A 27,291-nucleotide genomic window follows, 5' to 3' on the forward strand; every position below is an offset into this window, starting at 1 on the left:
CACTGCAAAGAATCACCATCGTCTCGCCACCACATGGCGCGGCGTGCCGCCGCGCCCTTCATTGCTAGTGTATACAATGAACAATGTAAAATAATGGATCCCTAACCTGTACGGCCACGCAACACCCTTATTAGTACCCCTTCTCTCGCACTCCCCGGTGCCATTATCTGCCTGCCACCTTCTCATTACGTGTCTCCGGGCCTCTAACCTAGTAGAGTATATAGTTTCACTTATCAGTCAACGAATATAATTGCCTTGTCTTAGTTGCCTTCGCAATTCCGGTTAGGGACCAAAGCCCGCCCCTCCCGTGTGCACTTCGAAGTTAGGCATCAGATGAGCAGAAGCAGTCGCAGCCGCCCTATTATTAGGAGGGGCCGCCTGGCTGCTGTACCCGATTAGTGCTGCAGCGGCGGCTGGGCTATAGAAATCCACCATGCCGGCAGCTTCCTTCAGCATGATGTTGTTGTTGCCACCCTCGTGATGATGACGGTGATGATCAGTAGCAGCCGCACCGCCGCCGCCCTTAATGATGTTGCCTGCAGCGAGGGCAGCAGCAGCCGCGGCCGCCGTCGATCCGCCGCACTGTCGGGGCTGCGTCTGGTAGAACACCTTGGAGACGACAAGCTCGCCGTCCTTCTCCTCCTCGTCGGAGCCCAGGTGGTACTGGTGCATCACCCAGTTGGTCTTCTCCGGCTTCCGCTGCTTGCCGTAGTTAGTGTAGAGGACCAGGATCTTCTTGTAGCCCTTGAGCTTGCCGTCCGTGAACACGGGGCGGGTCTTGCCCGTCTTGTGCCACCGCGTCTCGCCGCCCTGCTCGTCGGTGTGAACCTTACGCCGTTTCCTCGTCCCCGTCGTGTACGCCTTCGATGGCCGGTGGAAGAAGTGGCGGATGAGGCCGTCCTTGCCGACTCCTAGAACCCAACAAAATTAAGTGAATAACAATGACGCGAAGGGTTACAGGTTTCGTCCAATAGATGCTTATATGGCATAAGTGCAAAGATAAAGTTCATGTTTTCAATTGAGAAAACTACCTTCAATGATTAGATGTAAGAACCATGAAACGGATGGAAAGAGCAAAAACGAACATGGACAGCTGATCTCCTTGACAAAAACAAAAGATTCTAAACATGGGAGTAAAGAACGAAATGATTTCATAGTTATGTGCCCACGCACGATAATAATGTATTTGCACGTGAAACATTAAGTGAGCCTAAGAACGTGCTTGGTTATCTGCATTGTTTTGCAACATGCATGCCTCGATCGAGTGATCCAGACCAGCGAGATGCAACCTTCTTTTGGTGCAAATTAAAGTGTCCACACGTTTGCAGGCGGCGAGCCTGGATAGCTCTGGCGCTACACGTTTGAATCAAAGAGGGAGACGAAACCTGGGCCACATCCCACATGTATGAAGAAATCTTGAACCTGCCTAGGGTTGTCTTGAAAACAGTGAATTTGAGCGATTCTATCAAGCCCTTGCTAGGTGGAGGCTGGAGCCACTTTAAGTTTCACATTGGTGTGACCAAAGAGTGTGTCCCAGGCAACCAAACGCACGGCAACAACAAAAATGTTGCACTTGGAGGCCTGGCCGAGCTCATCGAGGCTAGCAGACATGTCCTTTAAATATGGGTCCAATTTTTTTCTGAGGTAAGTGCCTCTCAAGGAAATGAAGCACTTCATTGCGTAAAATATTTTTACAACATGAAGAAAATCAAATGTGTCAGTCCTAACACTGCACTACATATGTTTATAGTACATAGAGACAAGTATAATTATTTGAATAAAATGTAATTCTACTATATATCCTTTGAAAATATATGGTTATAGTACCCAGAGACAAGTGTAATTAGTTGAATAAAATGTAATTCTACTATAAGGCTGAAAGATTTTGACATCAAACTTGTGACTAAATAACTAAACAAAATAAGGTAAGTAACTCTATGTTATTCCTCACTCATGCCAACAAAACAAGTGGACCATAAATCGTTTATTGACCATGATCCTTTGACGTATGTCACCTGACGTGGGTCGCTGACCTATGGGCCCACTAGCCGTGGGGTATACATGTCAGGAACCCCATGTATATGGGTGATATACATCAGAGGAGTTGCGGCCGCCGTTCACTTATTGTCTAATGAATTAATAATATAGCAAACATAAGCCATTTATTCATCACTATTTCATTCAGAAAAAAAAGTGGGAGGATTGGCTACAGCCTAGTACAAAATAATTTGCATGTGACCATACCTAGCATGATCAAAATTAGATATTTGCGGATAAAGTGCATTTCTTGTGCACGAGAAGATACGACATAATATACATTTTGCAAATATACAATGACTGTATAGCTTACAGACACAAATATAAGCATGGATTGTCGAAGCACGCAACTTTCAACATTAAAAAACATGGTACTTAAATTTTTAAATAATTAACAATTCGTATGACAAGTCGTTTCAAATTAAGTCCATACTTCCTTTGGTCTGATGTTGCGTGCACCCTACAAGACGTAGACATCTGATGGCACCGTGTGTTGTGTGGATCTCTCGTTTTCAATGTACAATAAACTTATGCCAACAAGTAGGAGAAGCAATTACTTGAAAGGCAAACCTTTACCAATATTTATACTGTATATGTCGTGCACAAACGCAAACGCATATAGACTACGCTCGTAATTTAGTATTAAACCAAGAAAGGACAAAACAAATACCCAACGTATGTGGGTATTCTATGTTTTTCGTCACACGACATACCGAAATCCTACCCCTGGTATGAAATTGAAATCTACACTTTAAGCAAGGTCACCAGACTGAAAAGGACTGGAACCCAATTTTAATCATCTCGCGGGCTCGCGGCAAGGAGTTTCAGACGCAGAATCAATCGATCTAGCCTATGTGTAAATAGACATGCGCTGTGGGCGCGTGGTGGGACGGATCAGCAATCGCTCTCTCCGGCGAGCCCTCTAGCTAGGTCGACTTGTCCTAATCCGAAATCTTTTCCTTTTGAAATTCTGACGCTTTCGCTACCCGTTTGATGTAATGCGGAGCTAGCAGCTAACACACTCGAACAGCAGGGTGTCCACGCACAGACATATGGATATGCATGGCGACTAGATGTTAAACGTGTTGATCGTATAGAGTACGTGTGGCTGTAGCCTGTAACTGTAGTACCTGGCAGCCTCTCTGGATGCGTGTAGCAGATGCCGTTCTCGCCCTCGATGGCCGGGATGAACTCGTCGATGAGCGGGTGGAGCTTGCGCGTGTCCGGCCTGGCCTTGCCCTCCAGGTGCTCCAGCAGCTCCTGGTCCGTCGGGTCGAACTTCACGCCGGCCGGTAGCCCCGGCAGGTCCTGTATCGTCGCCGCCGCCTGCAGCTGATCCATCCATCCATCAGATTCATGAGTGAGTGAGGTAGCTAGTCATGCATGTCTAGCTCGATCTCACTCGCTGGTTGAGTAGGTAATTACCTGTTCATACTGCGCGTGGTGGCCGCAGGAGGGGCACGTCCGGACGAGGCTGGGCTGCTCCTGCTGGTGCTGGTGCTGCTTCTTGGCCGCCGCGACGGCCGCCGCCGTGGCCAGGTTGTTCTCCACGGCGCGCACGTCGTTGAAGCTGTTGCACCATGTCATGGCCGGCCAGGCGCTTGTCGATCTCTCGTGCCCCACCACAACCAGCACGTACGTAGGTGATGATGAGAGAAGATCACGAGAGATCGATCGAAAGCCTCTTCGTGTCCTGCCTTCCGCTTTGCTAGCCCGCCCCCATATGCGGCAAAGACTAATTAAGACTGGGGTAGCCCCTGCGAGTGTCGGGGGAATGAAAGGCCGGCGCGCAGGGTAAAAGAAGAGGCTGAGATCGGGTGGGCTGGTGCCTGGTGGCTAAAGAGGGCGAGGCGCGAGGGAACAAAGCGGGCTGAGAAGAGAACAAAGAGGAAAAGAGGTTAGAGACGAAGCTTGTCCCTGTTAAAAGCTAGCTACCCCTGCCACTCTGCGCGATCGCGACGATCCTCCTTGCCCTGCGCCTCAAGGCTGCTAGCTGCTGGGTTTCTCTCTCTATCTGGTAGAGTACAGAAGAATAGAATTCTCACCAACTTTTGCAAGGGTTGTTGCTTCCCAGGAAGATCGCCGAGAGCGAGCCCGCTCTCTCTGATCTCTCTCTCTAGGCAACAACTACATAAATAAGATAAAGAAATTAATCATCACTAGCTACTAGCTAGTACGATGGAGGGGGGTCGATCAAGAAAGCACAATTGCACAATCAAGATATTGCTGCTGCTGCCTACCCCAGGCGAGAAAGCTCGAATTGGTAGCAGCAGCTAGAGCGCTTGTGGATGATGTGTGTACGTGTCAATGTGTGATGACAGAGGAGTAGCTCATAAGAGAAAGATTAGACGGCCGGGATCCGGGCGAATGATGGGGGGTTGCTTGACCCTCAAGTCTGGGCAAGCCATCCGTATACGTGAACCGGAAACCATGGCGGACCGGATTTTCTGCGCGCGACCGCCGCCGGACCCCACTCTGTAACCATCGCGCGCGAGTTGCTGAGTGCACATCCGTCCATCCATCCGATGTGCGCTCTGTCAAGTCCATCCAGCAGTTGTTGACGTGTGGTTGGTATTTACACGTCTGAGACCAGTGCAGCACGCAGCAAGAATTAACTAGGCCAACATGATCACCGCCGATCGAGGCTTGTGTTCCAAGAAAACTTCGTCATCCATCGACCAGCTAGCCGGCGGCCGTACACCAAACGTATGGACGCTGCGCGTCGAAAACAGCACGTGAATATCTGAGAAATTCTGAATCGATCGGCTGCCCAGAGAGGGAGATCGAGAAGGCAGGGCAGCTGGTAGCAAGGCGTGTACTTCGGCCCCGCTTAAAGGCGGCGGGCACAACGCCGGACCTGCTCTCTGCTAGTACATTCTACCGGCTGCCCAAGAAGACCACTGTTCATCGTCGTTCCCATCGGTTGGTAGAACTGACGAGGTACAGTATATGCATTTGCACATGCATGTTTTCGTTTCTTCTAGCACGTTATTGGGCGCTCGACAGCATGATCAGTTGCCATGCCTTAAGCTACTACCAACAACAGAAATATATACACACACACATATATAGACCGGCTCGCGCGCGCTCTCGGGAAATTAAGAGTGACAGCGATCGACGGAGCTAACTGACTGAACCGAACCAAGCTCGTGTTCGGAAGGGTCGGGGTCGGGGGTGGGGGGAATGGAAAGAGGAAATAAAACTAGAGCGAAAAGGGCGACTCCCGGGCGCGTGGGTGGAGTGGAGACGGGGCAACCGGCTGATTCCTGGCGACGTCGCACCACACACCACTCTATCTCTCCCTAGCTAGCTACTGCTAATGTGTGTGTGTGTGAGAGCCAGGGAGATTGTGTTAGGGGAGCTGAGCTGCGCTGAGCTTAGGGGAAATGTGTTGGAGAGGGAACTTTTTTAGATCCCAGGTCACCGTAGAGTGTCTTGGAAGAGAGGCGATACCCCAACGACACAAGACTTGAACTCTCCATCTACCCACCCCACCCGGCCAGGTTCGGTCGCGAGGCAAAAACTATCCATTCCCCGGCCGGTAGAAAGGTAACAGAGATCGATCGAGCCTCCAATCGACCTGCTACATGCACACCCTGCAGATTTTTTTTTAACACAATACATTCATCTTTAGGAACGCACGTACGCACATCCTACCATATGAGCACCTTCGAAAGACTAAGTCCAGAAAACGATCTGATGGGTCTTGAGATTGACAAAGTCACCATATGCGTCTCGTTATCGATGAAACATCGCCTCCTTCTGAAAGAATATTTCGTATTTATGAGACACACCAAGGTGTCAAACCTAGGTTTAAACTCTGGTGGGCTAGTTTTCACACCCTGCAGATTTCGACCACCCTACACGTGTGGGCTCTCGATCTGATTGGATGTATCTTCCATCAATGGACAAAATCATTCAACAAGTGTTGAATCTCACTAAAAGAAAACGTTTTGAATTAGCTAGGTTGTGGCTCGCAACTCCATGCATGCATGTTTAGGCTCTGGAGCCCGCCCCATAGTCATGATTTAATTTTGGAAAATTATATTGAGTGAACGTGAGAAATAATATAGTCCCATGGAGCAAACGTATTCCCAGATTATGGATTTTCTAAGCAAAGGTGGATGGCAATTGTTAGGATATCATGTTGCCACGTGGCAATTCCTAATTGAGTTGGTCCGCTCTATCCCATCCAGCGGTATTATCATCCTTATTTTTTGGTGTCATATCCCAATTTGACGCAGTTGTTGTTTTTCTGCAATAGCTAGCTAGCTCGATCCTGATCATGACTTTGCCTAACATGCAAAAAAAAATCATAGGACCTAGCTATCTACTTCCTTCGATCCAAATTAATTGACGTAGTTGGCCGACGGGAGTACTTAAAAAAAGTCGACGTACCTTAGCAAACTAGGAAATTGCTATATCTAAACTGACACTAAGAAACATTTGATCTTCACATGTAGAATCATCATACGGCTATCTATGTGGAGTAAAAAAGTAAACACACTAAGTTATTTATAATTATCTTATCTAATGAGAATGTTATGGAAAAGAACAAATGAAATTATTTCATAGTGGAAAAAAAAGAACAAACCAAGCACTCAAGACAAAATATAGTGTGGACACATCATGCGTGATTGTCAAGGCTGCGAGCTGGTGTGAATAGGAGATTAATATATAGCCGCCAAACCCGATAGCATCTGGCATGTTTAGAGAACTGGTGGAGGTCTGAGGTTGTCGCCTAGGAGACGATGCGGGGACGATCCACATTTTTGGGGACGTCCTAGCCAAGTTGGGGCAGATGTACTCATTATGTTGGATGCAAAATTAGATTACATTCATCTGAATCTGTGTATTTCTTTCAATAATTTCTTAAAATGGATGAAAAGGTTTCTTTTCGACAAAATTTAAAACTGTAATTTTGAAATAAATTCAAACATGATGATACACAATAAAACTCGATAAAAACTAGATACTCCCTCCGGATCTTAATACTTGTCATGGGTTCAATGAACCTAGACAGATTTTAGTCTATATTTTTCCTAAATCTGCGGCGAGTATTTAGAGCCAGGGGGTATAAAATATTGTGTCTCCATATTGAACTCTAAGAGAAATACCCAAAATTTCTAACTCTGATGACCCAAGTTTGAAATAGAGTGAAACAGATTGTTTCAAAGAAAATTTTCACCATGTTTTATAAACTTTTTAAATGTTTCACCATGTTTGAAAAGACAATTTCCAAAAATTGTCAAAATATATTCCATATTCGTCTTATTTTTGAGCTCTCTTCACTAGAAACTCAAATATTCAAACGGTTCAGAAAAAAAAAATTGGTTCAAAACCTACGGAAGTTTCAGGTTTTAAGATAGATCTAGTAGTGTGGAAGGAGAGAGAGAGTGTAACTCACACAAATCTATAAAATAGGCAATGAGAGAGAATGTAGGGTATGCAGTTATGCACGGTATATGACGTGCATGCTAGAAGAGCATTTCTCTCTAGGTGATATGACCTACCTACTATGAACAACGGAGAGCTCAATTTTGTTGCCCTGAAAGCGAACATATAGAAGGAGATATGTATTTTATGCGAATTTTTGCCTATCCTTTCAGAAATTCGAAGTTATTTATGTTGAGGAAGTTCATTGCGCATGTGTTATATGTGAGACACCTATTTTACTGACCTCCATATGGTTAGCCGAACCAAAGTTCCTTACATGACATCATTATTCTGGTGCCATGCCATGATGCAACAAGGATGGAAAAGAAGGAATCACATGATTAAAAGCCAAATGCTGTCGTGTATGATATATCAGCAATACTTTGCAATGTCGACTCCAAGACTCCAGGTGAGGTGAGTAGCACTACTACATGCTATCCTATGCTATGGCCTATGATATGCAAAGTGTGCAAGCTTGCTCGTGTCCTCGGCAAAGCAGCTCCAGCAGGGAGGTGCCGGTTTGTCCTGAGGAAAAAGCAAGTTCATTGCTTCTCGGAGCCTAAAGTGGATTGTTCCTATGTGATCTTTATGCATGGTTGCATGCATGAAACAATGGATCTTTGTTTGTTGTCCCACTGAAGATTGTCGAGGAGTTTTTTCAGTAAGAAGAAGGAAGATAATCAGTGAGGACGGTACGTTTTGTTTGGAAATTTTGTATGACAGTCTATATTATTTGGGGTGGGCTTTGACTTTCACATATGAGATGAAATCAGCCCATGCACAACACAATCCTCCTTGTTTTGGGCCGAGATGTACGCCAGAAAAGAAGAGCTCCTTTCTTTCGCCTGTGTCCGCTGATTCCGCTTGTTTTCGGCGGTGTCTCGGACACCGGGAGGCGAGTGGAACCATGGAATGGAATGCCATTGGAGAGCAGTTTTAGTTTAATGCAGTATTAACGAATTTCATAGTTTCGACTTGTACAATTTATTTACCCGATTACCTGACTCATGGTGGAGTAGTTGAGATGGAAAAGGTGACTCTAGAGAAGACAAATTCAGAATTCAAGGAGCTTTGGTGTAATTTTCAGTTTTATTGGATCGTTGTCCTTCGTTTCTGTTTCTGTTTTGGTTTGTTTGATCTAATGTATTTGCTCAATAAATAAATATAGTTTGATTATCCCCTGAAATTTTCGAGCCATCTAATTATAACAAGGCTGGGCATTTAATTCTTGTATTGCCAACCAAGAAAAGTATCAAGTTTCCCCAACCCCTCTCGCCCTAGCGCGGCGGCGGCGCGCCGCGCTAGCCGTCGGTGGTCCTCGTCCCTCCCCTGGCGCTCTCCTCCCCCGCCGCCCGAGGCGTTGCCGAGCCAAGCCCTGGCGGTGCGGTGGTGGTGGCCCTTCCTCGACTATTCGATCGGAGGGCACGGCGGCCGCGACCGACCAGGCTTTCCTAGCTAGGATGGCGTTGCAGGGTGGCGGTAACCAGACTGCGTTGATCTGCTAGTGGTGGCGTGGAGATTAGCCAAATCTAGGACCAAGTGGGCCTAGGCGGGCTTCTTTTGCGTTTTTGCTTCGTTGGCTGCTCTGTCGGCGGTCGAGGCTCTCCTGGGCTTCTCCCGCGTCACGAGGAACCCTAGAGCAGCTCCTCCGGCCATGGCGGTGGTGTCCATCTCCTTCGCCCGAGGTGGTCGGCGTGAGGTTGGGTTCGGATCGCGAGATCTGTCATCTAGTATCGGTTGCGAGTCAGGTGAAAGCTGAGCCGATAATGCAAAAGAAGAGTTACACTCTTTTATACTTGACCTTGCTAATAATCTTTAGAAACAGTTTTTCTCCCCCTCTTAGTTTAGATTTCGAGGGACCCTCCCTCAAAGATGTAACCTGTATGATGTAAACATTACCTTTTTGCAGTAATATAGAAAACGGTAGGAGCCTTTCCTACTGTTAAAATTTCAAAAAAAAAAAACGGAGCCGATAGGCGGGCGACGACGGTGTTCTGCGTCGTTACCTTGATGAAGGCATCGTTGAGCAACAACTATCGACTTGCTCATGCTGCTCCGAGAAAACTCTAGGATCTGGTCTTCCGGACCAGACGATGGCGGCACTGTGGTATCGTTTTCTCTCTTAGAATCATCGTTTGTGGAGCAGCGCTTGTGAATAGAGGCTGGAGGAGATGTAAAGTCATGTCTGGCTAATAGGTGCTACGCTGAGCCATGCCTTCTCGGTAGGTGCTACGCACGACTGATCTTCCATGGTGGCATCGATAACATGACAACATGACTGGCAAAGGCTATGCGAATCTCCGGCTTGAAGACATATCAGTGGTTCGATGGTGGTGACAGCTTCTGAAGCGAGAAAAAGGTTCTCGCCAAGACTACTAAACCAGTTATGAGCTCGTGTTTTCACCATCAGGTAACTCAGGGATGGCCCAAGTATTTAGTTGGTGGGGTGTTTGTTTCTGTTTTTAGAACGGAGGCCCTAACGACATGTTACTTCACCCACTGTTGAGTTTCTAGGTGTTGAGTGGTAGCTTTGGATATTGTGATGTGCTACCTCCATCCCAAAGCTTAACATGTTCTTTTTAAGTCAAACCAAGTAAAGTTTGACTAACTTTTAAAACAAACTATCAACAAATATAAGATTTTTTAGATACCATACGAAAACATATTTCATTATCTATTTAATGATATTAATTTTGTATTTTAAATGTTAATGATTTCTGGTAAAAGTTTAGTCAAACTTGACATAGTTTGACTTTTTAAAAATAATATAAGCCTTAAGCTTTGGGATGGAGGTAGTATAATCTTGATAGTTCCTGCTAAATAAAGTTGTAATAAAGGTCCGCTTTGATGCAAAGAGGCTGGGGTTCCCTATTTCAAAAAAAACTTAAAAGTTGACGGGTTAACCTTACCTAAATTGTGAACCACAAAATGTGTGGCGAACAAAATGGCCACCAAAAGTGAGGCAAAATTTGGATAGAAATTTTACTGTATTACATGTGTACCATATAGCTAAGAAAGTGTAGCAAACAACAACTGTAGCAATGAACTAAACACATGCTTACATTTTTGTGGCACCGCTATGTTTAGGCGATGCAGCCCGTCAGTTAATGGAACTGATGGAGGCCTTAATCTCAGTTATTAACAAAACAAAACTTACAGATTTCCATGGATGTAATTCTAACACACAAATGCATCGTAATGATAATAACATAGTACTACTGTCCATTTCCCACGACACAAATAGTACAAATCAGCTGGACTAGAGTGTTTGGTCTGACGGATCACGGTGGGTAGCGATTGCTGCAGTTGCATCACCACACATGGCACAACAGAGCAGCAAGGCTAATTGGAGAGAAGATCTCCTGCCCTTCATGTCATGGTACTTGACAGTTGACTGTGTCCAATTCCAGGGTAGGGAAATGGAAGCCTCCGAGATAAATTAGCAATGACAGCAGGCACTTGCGTAACCACCACAAAACATAACTTAAAAAAGTAATACCCAGAATAACTACAGTTCCTTCTGTTACCCAAATCGTGCGGTTATAATAGCTGCAATGCAAGAGAGAAACTGCAGCGCCTCAAATCCTCCATGTTCTCTCGATCTATCGCCAGGAAAAGCAGCCAAAAACTCACAGCTACACCAAACCAAACAGGGCAGCAAAAGAAACCGGCCACCAGCTTCATTCCCTTGAAATCTCTTCCATTCATCCATTGAAGGCTACAATCCCCATCTTCTCTTCCCTAGGTTCAAGATCCTCCAAGACCAGTTAAATCAGAGGGAAACAACAACAATGGCTGCTCCACAGCCAGACATGGAATTGCAGCAAAATCAGAGGCATCCTCTGTTGTCAAACAGAACTGATGGCAACAACAACTTGAGCCCCATGCAGAAAGCAATAGGACAAACATACAAGAGCACCGGGCACCTCGCCAAACTCCTCCCATCAGGCACTGTCCTTGCCTTCCAGCTCCTTGCTCCAACCCTGGCAAAACAAGGCCACTGCGGTGACATGAATCGGATGATGGCAGGAGGGCTTGTGATACTATGTACACTGTCATGCTTTGTTCTTAGCTTCACAGATAGCTTCAGGGATGAGAAAGGAAAGGTAAGATACGGGTTTGCCACGTTCAAGGGGTTATGGGTCATTGATGGTGGCGCTACTCTTGATCCACAGGCTGCAGTTGAATACAAGATAAAATTTCTAGACTTTGTCCATGCAACTGTCTCCGCGATGATTTTTGTTGCAATAGCTCTGTTTGATCAAAATGTGGTTTCTTGCTTCTATCCAATACCATCAGAGGATACAAAGCAAGTACTCACAACATTACCAGTTGCTATTGGAGTTATTGGAAGCATGCTATTTGTCAGCTTCCCAACCACCCGCCATGGCATTGGCTTTCCGGTATCTACACAATAGTTTGGGTCTTCAAAGTATTAGTTCGCCCTAGTTCCTGCCGATAAAACAGACAGTTGAAGCCCCTTAAGCGGGATAGACAGAACAGAAGTATACGACACCTATTTTTGTGCGATGATGTAAGGTACTAATGATGATCTTAAACAAGCCCAAGCTTATTTTATGTATGCAGAATATGTCTCACACATATTATGTATGCCCCACGTTTTATTTAAGTGTCTACTCTACACAACAAAAGATGCCAGTCACTTTTAAAAATTAACCATGAACTTATTTCATATACCAACAGAACCTGACAATCTTCACTTCGAAATATTAACAATGAACTAAACTCATCAAACAAGTTCCATATCATCTTTGCTACGGAACAATTTGAGTTCCAGCATCTCCCGAGCTCCACATACAAATCGTAAGTAGCCAATGCATTGTTGAAATTGTTGCAGGTTGCACTACATGCAAAAGGCTTGAACATGTAAATAATATAAGATGCGCAGTGAGAACGGGCCGTCGGTCCATTGGTTAGCTCTGCGGGAGCGCAAGCTGCCGGCCAGCGTTCGAGTACTTGTACTCCCGCTGTGCACTCACGGAGTTTCTTCTATAAAAAAAAGCCAACAGGTGCTAGTGCCTGGGTTGGTCTCATTTTTTTTTAATATAAGATGCGCAGTTGCAGGTTCATGACATGTAGGACAATACATTGGATACATCTTTTGGCATATTAAAATCTTCGATTGGCTAGGATCAACTGAACGTAAAACATGTTTAGGCAGATAAAGTGACTTGATAACTTGCTTTTGTCTTGAATCTTGACAAATATAGGTAGTCATACTTTGTTTTGCTCTTTTGCGTGAAGTTAAGATGCCCAGAAAGGACAACGATCTGGTTTCCCTTTTGCAAACACATATCGTACAGTACATTCTTGAATTCATATCATATATTAGTAGCTTTTATGTCATCGTACAATAACTCCGAACATTTAGGCTAGTGATGGGAGATAATAAATTTCAACTTAGGTAGCAGTTGAAGGAGTGTACTCCTAGACATTAAAGATAAGAGACACAGACAACAATCATTGCATCATACCTGAACACTGCCGGCTTGCTTGTAGCTTCAAAATGTATACAAATAATGAACTTCAGTACATCACATAATCCCAGAAATGGAAACACCGATGTGATGATACTATCTCGCTTGTGTAAACATCATGATGGAAAGAGAAATATGTTACTACCTCAAGGGACAATTTAGCTTGCTGAGAGCTCAGGCACATCATGTACTAGCACAGTGTAGCACCACATTTATTCCAAATCAGGTGACTGCTAACTGCTTCCACATTTTCTCAGCTTCTTGTCTCACCTTCTTCTTACTCCAATACCCACTGATAATAACATCCCATGTTTCTCTCTCAGGGATGCACCTCTCTGACAGCATGTCTAGCACAACATGAGCTGCTTTCTCCAAATTGTTCTTTTTGGAGAAGAACTCGACCAGGAGATGAAAAGTGCCTGGCTCAGTAGAAATGCCACGCGTCCTCATGCTCTGGTAAACCCGGAAAGCCCTCTCAACTTCACCCCTAGCACATAATGCTGCCACCACTGCATCATTTATCTTGACGTGCAAGCTCCAAGTCACGCGGTTGGGTTGAACGCCAGCAAGAACCATCTCATCTAGGTAATTTGCAGCCTCGGCAGCCCTTCCTGCATCACACAGCCCAACAATTAGCTTCCCGAACAATCCAGCATCAGGCTTCCTCCCCTGGAGACGCATCCGGTCCAAAATTTCCATAGCGTCCCTCAGCCGGCCTTCCTTGCAGAGACCATTAATCACAGAGCTATATGTGATTGTATTTGGCAGCTTCTTCTCCTTGACCATCCTATCCAGCAACTCCAGTGCCGATGCTGCGCGCCCACCCTTGCACAACCCGTCAATCAGAGAGCTATAGGTGATAACATTCGGTGCAATACCTCTCTTCGCCATTTCGTCAAACATCTCCAGTGCATCGTCCAAGCAAGCCTCCCGGGCGAGCCAACTGATAACAGTCGTGTAAGTAACCACCGTAGGCGCAATGTCATTTGCTGCCATCTCGGAGAACAGCTGGAGGGCCTCGGCCCGGCGGCTGCGGCGGCAGAGCCCATCAATGAGGGTGTTGTAAGAGCAGGCGTCGGGTTTGCGGATGTTGCGGAAAAGGCGGACGGCGTCGTCGATGGGAGCGGCGGCGTCGGAGCAGTGGGCCTTGAGGAGGACGTTGTAGGTGGCGGTGGTGGGGGCGAAACCGGCGGCGCGCATGTCGGCGAGGAGGGATTGGGCGAGGGGGAGCTGGGAGTGGGCGACGAGGGTGGCGAGGACGGCGGTGTAGGAGCGGGCGGAGTGGGGGAGAGAGAGGGCGGAGGGGGCGGAGCGGAAGAGCTGGAGGGCGGCGAGGGGGCGGTGGGTGCGTGCGAAAGCGCGGAGGAGGGTGAGGAAGGGGGGCTCGAGGTCGGCGGCAGAAGGGAAGAGCGCGCGCGAGCGGGAGAGGAGGGAGGTGGCGAGGGGGAGGAGGCCGGCGGAGGCGAGGCGGGAGGTGAGGAGGGAGACGGTGTCCGGCGACGGGAGGATTGGGGCCGGCGGCGCGGAAGTGGAGACGGACGCGGCCACGGTGGCCGCGTCGAAAAGGGCGAGCGCGCGGCGCGGGTCGCGCTCGGCGCGGACGAGACGGTGGAGGTGCTCGGCCGTGAGGGTCTTGGGCCATTTGGTAGGGGTGAGGTTCGCCGGCGGCATTTGGGCGACGGCGGGATGGGAAGCCTGGGAGGTGTTCGAGGGTATGTCAGCCAAGGGAAGAGTCGTCCGCCATGGTAGACACCGGCGCTAGTGTGGGCCGAATTTCTGCCCCACTTGTAACACTGGGGTAGTGAAATGGGCATCTCCAGCAGGCGCGCTATATCGCGGCGCGCTAAACCTCAGATTATGCGCGCTGTAAACCGTTGCCGTGCGCCGGAGCGATTTCTCCCCCGCCGGGTGCGCCATTTTGCAGCGCGCGTTGGCGCGGTAAAATAGCACCTCCACCGGACGCGTCATTTTGCAGGGCGCGACGCAAACAACAAACACACACAAGTATGCATCCAACAAGATCAAACAATATATAAAAATTCACAAATAAATTGTACCATCCAAATATAATACATTGTTCACAACAATACTTCACACCAAATACAACACGTCCAACATACAACAATACAATATGGTTTTCAGACAATACAACACATAGTTTTCAAACAAATACAACAAATATGCAACTATTGTTGTCCATTTCAATTCCATCATTCTTCCATGAGATCTTTTTGAAGCTTATCATGTGTGTCGTTGCACCGAATGGCATGGTATGAGGCAATGAATCGGGCAATCCTATGTGCGGATCTCCTCACTTGCACGGGAATCCTCATCAAGTCGTAGTGAGTATGATCCACATATTTTCCGCGATCATCCTCTATAATCATGTTGTGCATGATTACACACGCGGTCATGATATACCAAAGGCAATCTTGATCCCAAAATCTAGCCGGTCCTCTAACAATGGTAAATTGGGCTTGCAAAATCCTAAATGCTCTCTCTACATCTTTCCTAGCCGCCGCTTGTGCATTGTGGAATTGGGTTTGCTTCTTACCTCTTGGTTGAATAATTGGCTTCACAAATGTTTGCCACCTTGGATATATGCCGTCGGCGAGGAAGTAGCCATAGTTGTACTTGTGGCCATTTGCTTCAAACTCCACCAATGGACCTTCCCGCATTGCAAGTCTTGTCATTAGTGGTGACTGATACGCGTACAACACGCGTCCGTTGGGAACCCCAAGAGGAAGGTGTGATGCGTACAGCGGCAAGTTTTCCCTCAGTAAGAAACCAAGGTTTATCGAACCAGTAGGAGCCAAGAAGCACGTTGAAGGTTGATGGCGGCGAGATGTAGTGCGGCGCAACACCAGGGATTCCGGCGCCAACGTGGAACCTGCACAACACAACCAAAGTACTTTGCCCCAACGAAACAGTGAGGTTGTCAATCTCACCGGCTTGCTGTAACAAAGGATTAGATGTATAGTGTGGATGATGATTGTTTGCAGAAAACAGTAGAACAAGTATTGCAGTAGATTGTATTCGATGTAAAAGAATAGACCGGGGTCCACAGTTCACTAGAGGTGTCTCTCCCATAAGATAAATAGCATGTTGGGTGAACAAATTACAGTTGGGCAATTGACAAATAGAGAGGGCATGACAATGCACATACATAATATGATGAGTATTGTGAGATTTAATTGGGCATTACGACAAAGTACATAGACCGCTATCCAGCATGCATCTATGCCTAAAAAGTCCACCTTCAGGTTATCATCCGAACCCCTTCCAGTATTAAGTTGAAAACAACAGACAATTGCATTAAGTATGGTGCGTAATGTAATCAATAACTACATCCTCGGACATAGCATAAATGTTTTATCCCTAGTGGTAACAGCACATCCATAACCTTAGAACTTTCTCACATCGTCCTGCATTTAATGGAGGCATGAACCCACTATCGAGCATAAATACTCCCTCTTGGAGTTACAAGCAAAAACTTGGCCAGAGCCTCTACTAATAACGGAGAGCATGCAAGATCATAAACAACACATAGGTAATAGATTGATAATCAACATAGCATAGTATTCTCTATCCATCGGATCCCAACAAACACAACATATAGCATTACAGATAGATGATCTTGATCATGTTAGGCAGCTCACAAGACCCGACAATGAAGCACAATGAGGAGAAGACAACCATCTAGCTACTGCTATGGACCCATAGTCCAGGGGTGAACTACTCACTCATCACTCCGGAGGCGACCATGGCGGTGAAGAGTCCTCAGGGAGATGATTCCCCTCTCCGGCAGGGTGCCGGAGGCGATCTCCTGAATCCCCCGAGATGGGATTGGCGGCGGCGGCGTCTCTGGAAGGTTTTCCGTATCGTGGCTCTCGGTACTGGGGGTTTCGCGACGAAGGCTTTAAGTAGGCGGAGGAGATAGGTCAGGGGGCGTCACGGGGGCCCCACACAGCAGGGCCGCGCGGCCAAGGGCCAGGCCGCGCCGCCCTGGTGTGTCACCACCTCGTGGCCCAACTCCGTATCATCTTCGGTCTTCTGGAAGCTTCGTGTGAAAATAGGCCCCTGGGTGTTGATTTCGTCCAATTCCGAGAATATTTCCTTACTATGATTTCTGAAACCAAAAACAGCAGAAAACAGCAACTAGCTCTTCGGCATCTCGTTAATAGGTTAGTGCCGGAAAATGCATAAATATGACATAAAGTATGCATAAAACATGTAGATATCATCAATAATGTGGCATGGAACATAAGAAATTATCGATACGTCGGAGACGTATCAGCATCCCCAAGCTTAGTTTCTGCTCGTCCCGAGCAGGTAAACGATAACAAAGATAATTTCTGGAGTGACATGTCATCATAACCTTGATCATACTATTGTAAGCATATGAGCTGAGATCAAATCATTCAAAGCAAGTATCTATATTGATATAAGAGATGATAATGCAAGAGTTAAACAAGCTAGAAGTTTTCATGAACTATTGCTTTAAAGACATGAAACCGTACAAAGTTCATTAAGGATGTGTTAAGTATTCAGCGTAGAAGTTCTATCCTTCATTCCAAGCATCAAGTAAATTTTCACGACATAAGAAGGATTCAGTCAAGTAAACATAAACATGAACGTCATGAATCAACTGTTTCGAAGTGTACTCAACCGGTGAGCGCAAGCATTTGGTATTAGCACCAGGATGTTATGGCATAAAGAACGTTAATGGGGGTTTGGAAGGCTAAATGGAAGAAAGGCTTGCAAAGCTGTAAATGACCATTAGACAAGAGGAAGCCTTATGATCGAAGCTATGCAAGGAGTAGTGATTGCCATGCAACGGATGCACATAGAGCTATATGTGTATGAAAGCTCTCCAATGGAACTAGTGGGGGTGCATCCAACTTGGTTGCTCACGAAGTCCTAGAGCGCTTTTGAGGAGGCTCATCATTGGAATATACAACCCAAGTTCTATAGTGTAAATTCCCCACATAGTTATACTAGTAAAACATGAAAACTCTCTCATATGAAGTGTAGGTGCTAAACATGAGCACAAATGATGACTATGAATAATGCGGGTGCTAAAACATGAGCACAAGTGTGGATAAAAGATAATAATGCTGCCCCCTTTTTCTTTATTCTCTTTTTTTCCTTCTCTCTTTTTTTTCTTTTTTCCTTTTTTCTTTCTTTTCATTTTTTTTTCTTTCTTTTCATTTTTTTTTTGTTTTTGATGGCCTCCATGGCTCTTTTCATTTTTAGGGGCAACATCCTAATATGACAACACACTTTTTGGTACAAATAACTCATAATGAATGAAACATGATGTATGAAACTGTATGCCTCTGCCAGTGTAGCAGGATGTGCAATGATCTAGCGTAACATGGGTAAACCACACATCAGCTGTATATGATCATGCAAAGCAATATATAAATAATAAATGACAACATGGCATGTAATGTAAAATGGATGTTGCATGGCAATATATCTCGGAACAGCTATGGAAATGCTGTGGTAGGTAGGTATGGTGGCTGTTTTGACGAGATGTATGGGCTTATGTGTAGGAGAACAAGAGAAAGTCCTCCCACGGGTTTGGATGTACCGGCGAAGTATGCACAATTCTCAATGTGAGCAAAAGGCAATGCACAGTACCGAAGAGGCTAGCAAATTTGGATGGTGGAAGTGCCAAAAACCGTAGCTTAACATTAGTCAAAAAGAACTCACAAGCTTATTGCAAACAACTAGCAGGTTCATCATTAAGAGCATGATTAAAATTTACTCCAAGGAGGGCCGTTCATGGTGGCACAAGTACCCCGCTAGCTCCCTCGACCTTCAGCACAACTTAGTTATTACGATGAACTCTCAGACATGGAAAGCTATCAAGTCCAACTACATCTTCAACTATTTAAATAGAGTTTGTAGTACGGCACAAGCTTAAAGACAACAATCCACTACTAATTTTAACTTATTTATCCAGCAAGCCTTACCATCTAAATACCTCAAAACATTTGCAAAGAATCAAGTTATCAAAGCTCAATGTTCTACAAGTATTTTATTATACACTACCACATGCAACATTTCCCGTTTCCAACCATACAACAATTTAACGAAGAAGAAACTTTCGCCATGAATATTATGAGTAAAGCCTGAGGACATACTTGTCCATATGCAACAGCGGAGCGTGTCTCTCTCCCACACAATGAATGCTAGGATCCAACTTTATTCAAACAAAACAAAAACAAAAACAAACCGACGCTCCAAGCAAAGTGCATAAGATGTGATGGAATAAAAATATAGTTTCACTAGAGGAACCTGATAATGTTGTCGATGAAGAAGGGGATGCCTTGGGCATCCCCAAGCTTAGACGCTTGAGTCTTCTTGAAATATGCAGGGGTGAACCACCAGGGCACCCCCAAGCTTAGAGCTTTCACTCTCCTTGATCATATTGTATCATCTCCCTCTCTTGATCCTTAAAAACTTCCTCCACACCAAACTCAAAACAACTCATTAGAGGGTTAGTGCACAATTAAAATTTACATGTTCAGAGGTGACATAATCATTCTTAACACTTCTGGACATTGCACAAAGCTACTGAAAGTTAATGGAATCGAAAAATCCATCAAGCATAGCAAAACAGGCAATGCGAAATAAAAGGCAGAATCTGTCAAAACAGAACAGTCCGTAAAGACGAATTTCTAAGAGGCACCATACTTGCTCAAATGAAAATGCTCAAATTGAATGAAAGTTGCGTACATATCTGAGGATCACTCACGTAAATTGGCATAATTTTATGAGTTACCTACAGAGAATTAGGCCCAGATTCGTGACAGCAAGAAATCTGTTTCTGCGCAGTAATCCAAATCTAGTATGAACCTTACTATCAAAGACTTTACTTGGCACAACAATGCAACAAAATTAAGATAAGGAGACGTTGCTACAGTAGTAACAACTTCCAAGACTCAAATATAAAATAAAAGTATTGTAGTAAAAACATGGGTTGTCTCCCATAAGCGCTTTTCTTTAACGCCTTTCAGCTAGGCGCAGAAAGTGCGTATCAAGTATTATCAAAAGATGAAGTGTCAACATCATAACTTGTTCTAATAATATAATCAAAAGGTAACTTCATTCTATTTCTAGGGAAGTGTTCCATACCTTTCTTGAGAGGAAATTGATATTTAATATTACCTTCCTTCATATCAATGATAGCACCAACAGTTCGAAGAAAAGGTCTTCCCAATATAATGGGACAAGATGCATTGCATTCAATATCCAAGACAACAAAATCAACGGGGACAAGGTTATTGTTAACGGTAATGCGAACATTATCAACTCTCCCCAACGGTTTCTTTGTAGAATTATCAGCAAGATTAACATCCAAATAACAATTTTTCAATGGTGGCAAGTCAAGCATATTATAGATTTTCTTAGGCATAACGGAAATACTTGCACCAAGATCACATAAAGCATTACAATCAAAGTCATTGACCTTCATCTTAATGATGGGCTCCCAACCATTCTCTAGCTTCCTAGGAATAGAAGTTTCGCGTTCTAGTTTCTCTTCTCTAGCTTTTATGAGAGCATTTGTAATATGTTTCGTGAAAGCCAAATTTATAGCACTAGCATGAGGACTCTTAGCAAGTTTTTGTAAGAACTTTATAACTTCAGAGATGTGGCAATCATCAAAATCCAAACCATTATAATCTAAAGCAATGGGATCATTGTCCCCAATGTTGGAAAAAATCCCAGCAGTTTTATCACAAGCAATTTCAGCAGTTTTAGCAGTTTCAGGCAGTTTTTCACGCTTTGCATTAGAAGTGGAAACATTGCTAACACCAATTCTTTTACCATTATTAGTAGGAGGTGCAGCAACATGTGAAGCATTAGCATTACTAGTGGTGGTAATAGTCCAAACTTTAGCTATATTATCTTCTTTTTCATTTTCTTCTTTCTCCCACCTAGCACGCAATTCGGCCATCAATCTTATATTCTCATTAATTCTAACTTGGATGGCATTTGCTGTAGTAACAATATAATTATTATGATTTTCATTAGGCATAACTTTCAATTTCAAGAGATCAACATCAGCAGCAAGACTATCGACTTTAGAAGCAAGTATATCAATTTTCCCAAGCTTTTCTTCAACAGATTTGTTAAAAGCAGTTTGTGTACTAATAAATTCTTTAAGCATAGCTTCAAGTCCAGGGGGTGTATTCCTATTATTGTTGTAAGAATTCCCATAAGAACTACCATAGCCGTTACCATTATTATAAGGATATGGCCTATAGTTGTTACTAGAATTGTTCCGATAAGCATTGTTGTTGAAATTATTATTTTTAATGAAGTTTACATCAACATGTTCTTCTTGAGCAACCAATGAAGCTAACGGAACATTATTAGGATCAACATTAGTCCTATCATTCACAAGCATAGACATAATAGCATCAATCTTATCACTCAAGGAAGAGGTTTCTTCGAGAGAATTTACCTTCTTACCTTGTGGAGCTCTTTCCGTGTGCCATTCAGAGTAATTAATCATCATATTATCAAGAAGCTTTGTTGCTTCGCCAAGAGTGACGGACATAAAGGTACCTCCAGCAGCTGAATCCAATAGGTTCCACGAAGAAAAATTCAGTCCTGCATAAAAGGTTTGGATGATCATCCAAGTAGTCAGTCCATGGGTTGGGCAATTTTTAACCAAAGATTTCATTCTTTCCCAAGCTTGTGCAACATGCTCATTATCTAATTGTTTAAAATTCATTATGCTACTTCTCAAAGATATAATTTTAGCAGGGGGATAATATCTACCAATAAAAGTATCCTTGCATTTAGTCCATGAATCAATACTATTCTTAGGCAGAGATAGCAACCAATCTTTAGCTCTTCCTCTTAATGAGAAAGGAAACAATTTTAATTTTATAATATCACCATCTACATCCTTATACTTTTGCATTTCACATAATTCAACAAAATTATTAAGATGGGCAGCAGCATCATCAGAACTAACACCAGAAAATTGCTCTCTCATAACAAGATTCAGTAAAGCAGGTTTAATTTCAAAGAATTCTGCTGTAGTAGCAGGTGGAGCAATAGGTGTGCATAAGAAATCATTATTATTTGTGGTTGTGAAGTCACACAACTTAGTATTTTCAGGAGTACCCATTTTAGCAATAGTAAATAAAGCAAACTAGAACAAGTAAATGCAAGTAACTAATTTTTTTGTGTTTTTAATATAGCAAACAAGATAGCAAATAAAGTAAAACTAGCAACTATTTTTTTTTTGATTTAGTGCAGCAAACAAAGTAGTAAATAAAATAAAGCAAGACAAAAACAAAGTAAAGAGATTGGGATGTGGAGACTCCCCTTGCAGCGTGTCTTGATCTCCCCGGCAACGACGCCAGAAAAAGAGCTTGATACGCGTACAGCACGCGTCCGTTGGGAACCCCAAGAGGAAGGTGTGATGCGTACAGCGGCAAGTTTTCCCTCAGTAAGAAACCAAGGTTTATCGAACCAGTAGGAGCCAAGAAGCACGTTGAAGGTTGATGGCGGCGAGATGTAGTGCGGCGCAACACCAGGGATTCCGGCGCCAACGTGGAACCTGCACAACACAACCAAAGTACTTTGCCCCAACGAAATAGTGAGGTTGTCAATCTCATCGGCTTGCTGTAACAAAGGATTAGATGTATAGTGTGGATGATGATTGTTTGCAGAAAACAGTAGAACAAGTATTGCAGTAGATTGTATTCGATGTAAAAGAATGGACCGGGGTCCACAGTTCACTAGAGGTGTCTCTCCCATAAGATAAATAGCATGTTGGGTGAACAAATTACAGTTGGGCAATTGACAAATAGAGAGGGCATGACAATGCACATACATGATATGATGAGTATTGATAGATTTAATTGGGCATTACGATAAAGTACATAGACCGCTATCCAGCATGCATCTATGCCTAAAAAGTCCACCTTCAGGTTATCATCCGAACCCCTTCCAGTATTAAGTTGAAAACAACAGATAATTGCATTAAGTATGGTGCGTAATGTAATCAATAACTACATCCTCGGACATAGCATAAATGTTTTATCCCTAGTGGCAACAGCACATCCACAACCTTAGAACTTTTTGTCACTGTCCCAGATTTAATGGAGGCATGAACCCACTATCGAGCATAAATACTCCCTCTTGGAGTTACAAGCAAAAACTTGGCCAGAGCCTCTACTAATAACGGAGAGCATGCAAGATCATAAACAACACATAGGTAATAAATTGATAATCAACATAGCATAGTATTCTCTATCCATCGGTTCCCAACAAACACAACATATAGCATTACAGATAGATGATCTTGATCATGTTAGGCAGCTCACAAGACCCGACAATGAAGCACAATTAGGAGAAGACGACCATCTAGCTACTGCTATGGACCCATAGTCCAGGGGTGAACTACTCACTCATCACTCCGGAGGTGACCATGGCGGTGAAGAGTCCTCCGGGAGATGATTCCCCTCTCCGGCAGGGTGCCGGAGGCGATCTCCTGAATCCCCCGAGATGGGATTGGCGGCGGCGGCGTCTCTAGAAGGTTTTCCGTATCGTGGCTCTCGGTACTGGGGGTTTCGCGACGAAGGCTTTAAGTAGGCGGAGGAGATAGGTCAGGGGGCGTCACGGGGGCCCCACACAGCAGGGCCGCGCGGCCAAGGGCCAGGACGCGCCGCCCTGGTGTGTCACCACCTCGTGGCCCCACTCCGTATCATCTTCGGTCTTCTGGAAGCTTCGTGTGAAAATAGGCCCCTGGGCATTGATTTCGTCCAATTCCGAGAATATTTCCTTACTAGGATTTCTGAAACCAAAAACAGCAGAAACAAAGAATCGGCTCTTCGGCATCTCGTTAATAGGTTAGTGCCGGAAAATGCATAAATATGACATAAAGTATGCATAAAACATGTAGATATCATCAATAATGTGGCATGGAACATAAGAAATTATCAATACGTCGGAGACGTATCAGTGACCGTTGAAGAACATTGATGTCATTGCAAGATCCGGGCATTCCAAAGAAAGCATGCCATATCCAAGTCTCTTGGTCGGCCACCGCTTCAAGTACTATGGTGGCATCCTTCTTGTAGCCTTTGAATTGTCCATGCCATGCCGCTGGACAATTCTTCCAACTCCAATGCATACAATCAATGGAACCAAGCATACCGGGAAACCCCCGGTTGGCGTTGATCTCCAAAAGTCTTGCCGTGTTTTGAGCATTGGGGGCTCTCAAGTATGTGGAGCCAAAGACATTGACAATTGCAACGACAAAGCGCTTCACACACAAGATAGAAGTGCTCTCTCCCATGGCCAAATGATCATCAATAAGATCCGCCGGTATACCATATGCCAACATACGCAAGGCGGCGGTCACCTTTTGATATGTGCTATGACCAAGTTCTCCGGCGGCATTCCTCCTTTGCTCAAAGAAGCGATCATATTTGGTGACCTCCGTTGCAATGTGCTTGAACAAGTTGAGACTCATCCGGAAACGCCGCCGAAAATAACTTTCGGGGAAAATCGGATTCTTATTGAAATACGACCGCATCAACTTCTCATGCCCTTCAATCCTTTCTCTCCACAACTTCTGTCTACCGAACATCGATCCACCAAATTTTGGCCTCTTAACGGCGCGGTATGCTAATAGTATCGATATGTTCTCCTCTTCTTCTTGGTCGAACTCGTCATCCGATGAATCATATGATGAACTCTACAAACATATGTATAAAATTACTTCACTATGAACTATTATAGATAATTGGCGAGTAATAGAGGCCGGCCGGCGGAGGTTCATACCTTGCGAGCAAATGGGCGAGCACCATGGGCGCGCCATGTTGCTAGCAAGCTCGAGGACGACGAGGACGACATGTCGACGCCTGCGCGGAGGAGAACGCGACGGCGGCGCGAAGGGGGTCGCGGAGAAGGAGCGCCGACTACAACTCGTCGCTGGCGGCGGCGCGAGCGACACAGTGCGGCGGAGCGTCCGCCGCTGCCAGGAGGAGGTGCGGGCGACGCGGATCTACGACGCGGTGGCGCGCAGAAGCGGGGGCGGCGGCTGGATTTCGCGCCGGCGGTAGGTGGGGAAATGAGGGCGCGGGGGGAGGAAATTTCCAGCCGTTGGCTTTTTCGCGCTTGGACGAGCGTTGCCGCACACTGTAGCCGACGCGCCAGATATGCCGCTCCGGTTTGTGCAAAACGCCGCGCACCCTAAAAATTTTACAGCGCCGCGCCGTTTACCGCGCCTGCTGGAGCGCCACATTCCCTCCCGCGCGCGCTATATCGGACGTTTTTATGCCGCGCGGCCTATATAGCGCGTCTGTTGGAGATGCTCTAAATAGCCAACGGGTCAGATTCGATCCATTATTTGGTCTCATGTGTTGCATGAACTGCAGCTTGTTTGGATGCATGAAAGAATTAGAGACCTTACCATCATATAGTTGCCATTTTAGACACCTAGATTATGTTTCTCCTCATCATATTCAAATATAGTGACCTTACCATCACATAACGGCACACAACAGCGCAAAGATGATCATAAGCACATCATACAGTTATATACATATGGAACATAGTACTTAGTACGTAATCCTAGCGTAGAGTGGTAAGACGTGGTAAATGTCATGAGAATACCTTTCAGGTACCTATTATTACCATACCCGGCTCGGTCCAATATGGAGAAGGTCCAAGATGACAACCCGAAGAAGTAGTCGACTACAACTCTTGTAAAACCCTAGGCTGGTTGCATATATAAAGCCAGGCAGAACACCCATATAGAGGGAGAGAGCAATATATAGACATAATAGACAACATAGTTCCACCTACGGCGGCCCCCTGTAGACAGACTTGCGATCATATACTAGATTGCTAACAACACGTAGGGATCCTCCACCGAGAAGACCCGAAGCTGGGTATATCGTGTTCCCAATCTCGATCCCGAAATCTCCATCGTCGCTCTACGCGAAACCCAAGTCTACAATCCGTAGGCATTGACGAGGTGATCCCTCGTCAATTGGCGTTGTCTGTGAGAAACGCAACGACTGGATTTTATCATTTGGACGGATTCGTTGATTTCGTCATCGAGAACCCTCAAAATTTTAAGTTCGTCAGCAGCATCCGAGAGATGCGACCGTGACGATCTGTGTCTCCGTCAAGCCAACCTACGCGCGCTCTGGATTCTCTAACTTGGCTAAGACAAGTCAGAGAGCTACCGTATCCCTAACTTAGACTGATTTGTAACCGCTGGATTAAAAATGAACACTCCAGATCTCAAACTACAGTGCAGTTACAGGATCCTGCCCATAGTACCTAGCCACAGTGTCGATTGCTACAGTACCGACGTGACACTGTGCATGTGTGACTTGGTGAAGCCAAGTCAAGCTGCGCCCACCTACGCGTGGATGTCAAGTATTGAGGAAAGAAAGAACCGGACAAGAAAAAGTGAATCTGCTTCGCACGACATTGTTTTTCGCGAGGACAGCCTGCACGCGTTTAACCGTGTTGGATAAGGGTTGGTCGTTACTTCTTCAAGTGAAATCCAACCAAGCTAAATCCATACCTTCACTTTATTTTCTTTGGTTTCGTTGTAAAAGGAACTATCACGTACATCATGTATACACTATCCATTACTGATCCAAACTTAAGCAATTACCGCTTGTCTGTTTGGTATGTTCCAAATTTAATGGTACTTCACCGCGAGAATATCACGGATGAATAGCGCGGACTAGTCGTCGCGAGTTCGGCACCCGACACAAGGATCATCAGATTGGAATAAAGCTTCGGCTACTTCGCCGTGTATAGTCGCCACATTCGAGACTCGCGGATCCGCTACATCAACTGTGACCTCTTATCGACTACTTCCGGCCAAACGGCACACGACTACGTCAACTGCGTCCGCTACATGACCTGTTTCCACATCGGCTTCGCCACAACCGATAAAAAAGCTAAATGTTCATCTTCCAAGAGTCAATTATTACATCGCACCCGAACGCTCGGGGATGCGCCATTATATCGTTACCGCAAATACACTAGATTACTTGGGTACTGGGAAGTAAAACTCATCGGTAACCCGTTCTTTCTACGTATTATTTCATTCATATGTAATGACCTAATTGATATAGCATTCAAGTACCTGACTATAAATGCATAGACACGTATTTTTCCTCGTTAGAATATTTCAACCAAAAATTGTCTTGGATGCTAATCTCTTACCGTAATTTATCTTCGTAAATTTGTTTTCTACTATACGAGAATTTGTTGGTTACGATAGGCAATACCATTTACTTTGACTTCAATTATG

The 27,291-nt window shown here is 45.0% G+C and overlaps 3 protein-coding genes across 9 annotated transcripts; 1 reads left to right on the plus strand and 2 right to left on the minus strand.

Moving 5' to 3' along the window:
• Nucleotides 1–73: 73 nt before the first annotated feature.
• On the minus strand, nt 74–4,158 carry LOC127343282 (NAC domain-containing protein 73). 2 transcript variants are annotated; one of them, XM_071828319.1, is made up of 4 exons: nt 3,973–4,158; nt 3,463–3,794; nt 3,168–3,369; nt 74–911 (listed from the first exon to the last, which is right to left on the minus strand). In XM_071828319.1, exons 2-4 carry the CDS (start codon nt 3,622–3,624, stop codon nt 283–285), a joined length of 993 nt encoding a protein of 330 aa, XP_071684420.1. In that variant the 5' UTR covers nt 3,625–3,794; nt 3,973–4,158; the 3' UTR covers nt 74–282. The 2 variants fall into 2 exon arrangements, with proteins under 2 accessions (XP_071684420.1, XP_051225354.1); XM_051369394.2 differs by having other exon boundaries at nt 4,083–4,138.
• Nucleotides 4,159–10,477: 6,319 nt separating this feature from the next.
• Nucleotides 10,478–14,696, minus strand: LOC127343284 (pentatricopeptide repeat-containing protein At5g46100). 6 transcript variants are annotated; one of them, XM_051369402.2, is made up of 3 exons: nt 13,117–14,696; nt 12,969–12,993; nt 10,478–11,456 (listed from the first exon to the last, which is right to left on the minus strand). In XM_051369402.2, the coding sequence occupies exon 1, from the start codon at nt 14,640–14,642 to the stop codon at nt 13,194–13,196; it is 1,449 nt and encodes a 482-aa protein (XP_051225362.1). In that variant the 5' UTR covers nt 14,643–14,696; the 3' UTR covers nt 10,478–11,456; nt 12,969–12,993; nt 13,117–13,193. The 6 variants fall into 6 exon arrangements, with proteins under 6 accessions (XP_051225362.1, XP_051225361.1, XP_051225360.1 ...); XM_051369401.2 differs by having other exon boundaries at nt 10,478–11,925; XM_051369400.2 differs by having other exon boundaries at nt 10,478–11,925; nt 12,969–13,018.
• LOC127343286 (protein DMP6) lies at nt 11,265–11,891 on the plus strand. Its single transcript, XM_051369403.1, has one exon. The coding sequence runs from the start codon at nt 11,265–11,267 to the stop codon at nt 11,889–11,891; it is 627 nt and encodes a 208-aa protein (XP_051225363.1).
• Nucleotides 14,697–27,291: the final 12,595 nt, after the last annotated feature.

Source organism: Lolium perenne, chromosome 3, assembly GCF_019359855.2.
Source record: "Lolium perenne isolate Kyuss_39 chromosome 3, Kyuss_2.0, whole genome shotgun sequence".
In the NCBI taxonomy this organism is placed as follows: domain Eukaryota; kingdom Viridiplantae; phylum Streptophyta; class Magnoliopsida; order Poales; family Poaceae; genus Lolium; species Lolium perenne.

Coding starts and splice junctions, on each gene's coding strand:
- LOC127343282 (XM_071828319.1), bottom strand. CDS start 3,624: ATGACATGGTGCAACAGCTTCAACGACGTGCGCGCCGTGGAGAACAAC. Junction 3,370..3,462: donor ACCACGCGCAGTATGAACAG/GTAATTACCTAC, acceptor TGGATGGATCAG/CTGCAGGCGGCGGCGACGAT. Junction 912..3,167: donor GCATCCAGAGAGGCTGCCAG/GTACTACAGTTA, acceptor GTTGGGTTCTAG/GAGTCGGCAAGGACGGCCTC.
- LOC127343286 (XM_051369403.1), top strand. CDS start 11,265: ATGGCTGCTCCACAGCCAGACATGGAATTGCAGCAAAATCAGAGGCAT.
- LOC127343284 (XM_051369402.2), bottom strand. CDS start 14,642: ATGCCGCCGGCGAACCTCACCCCTACCAAATGGCCCAAGACCCTCACG.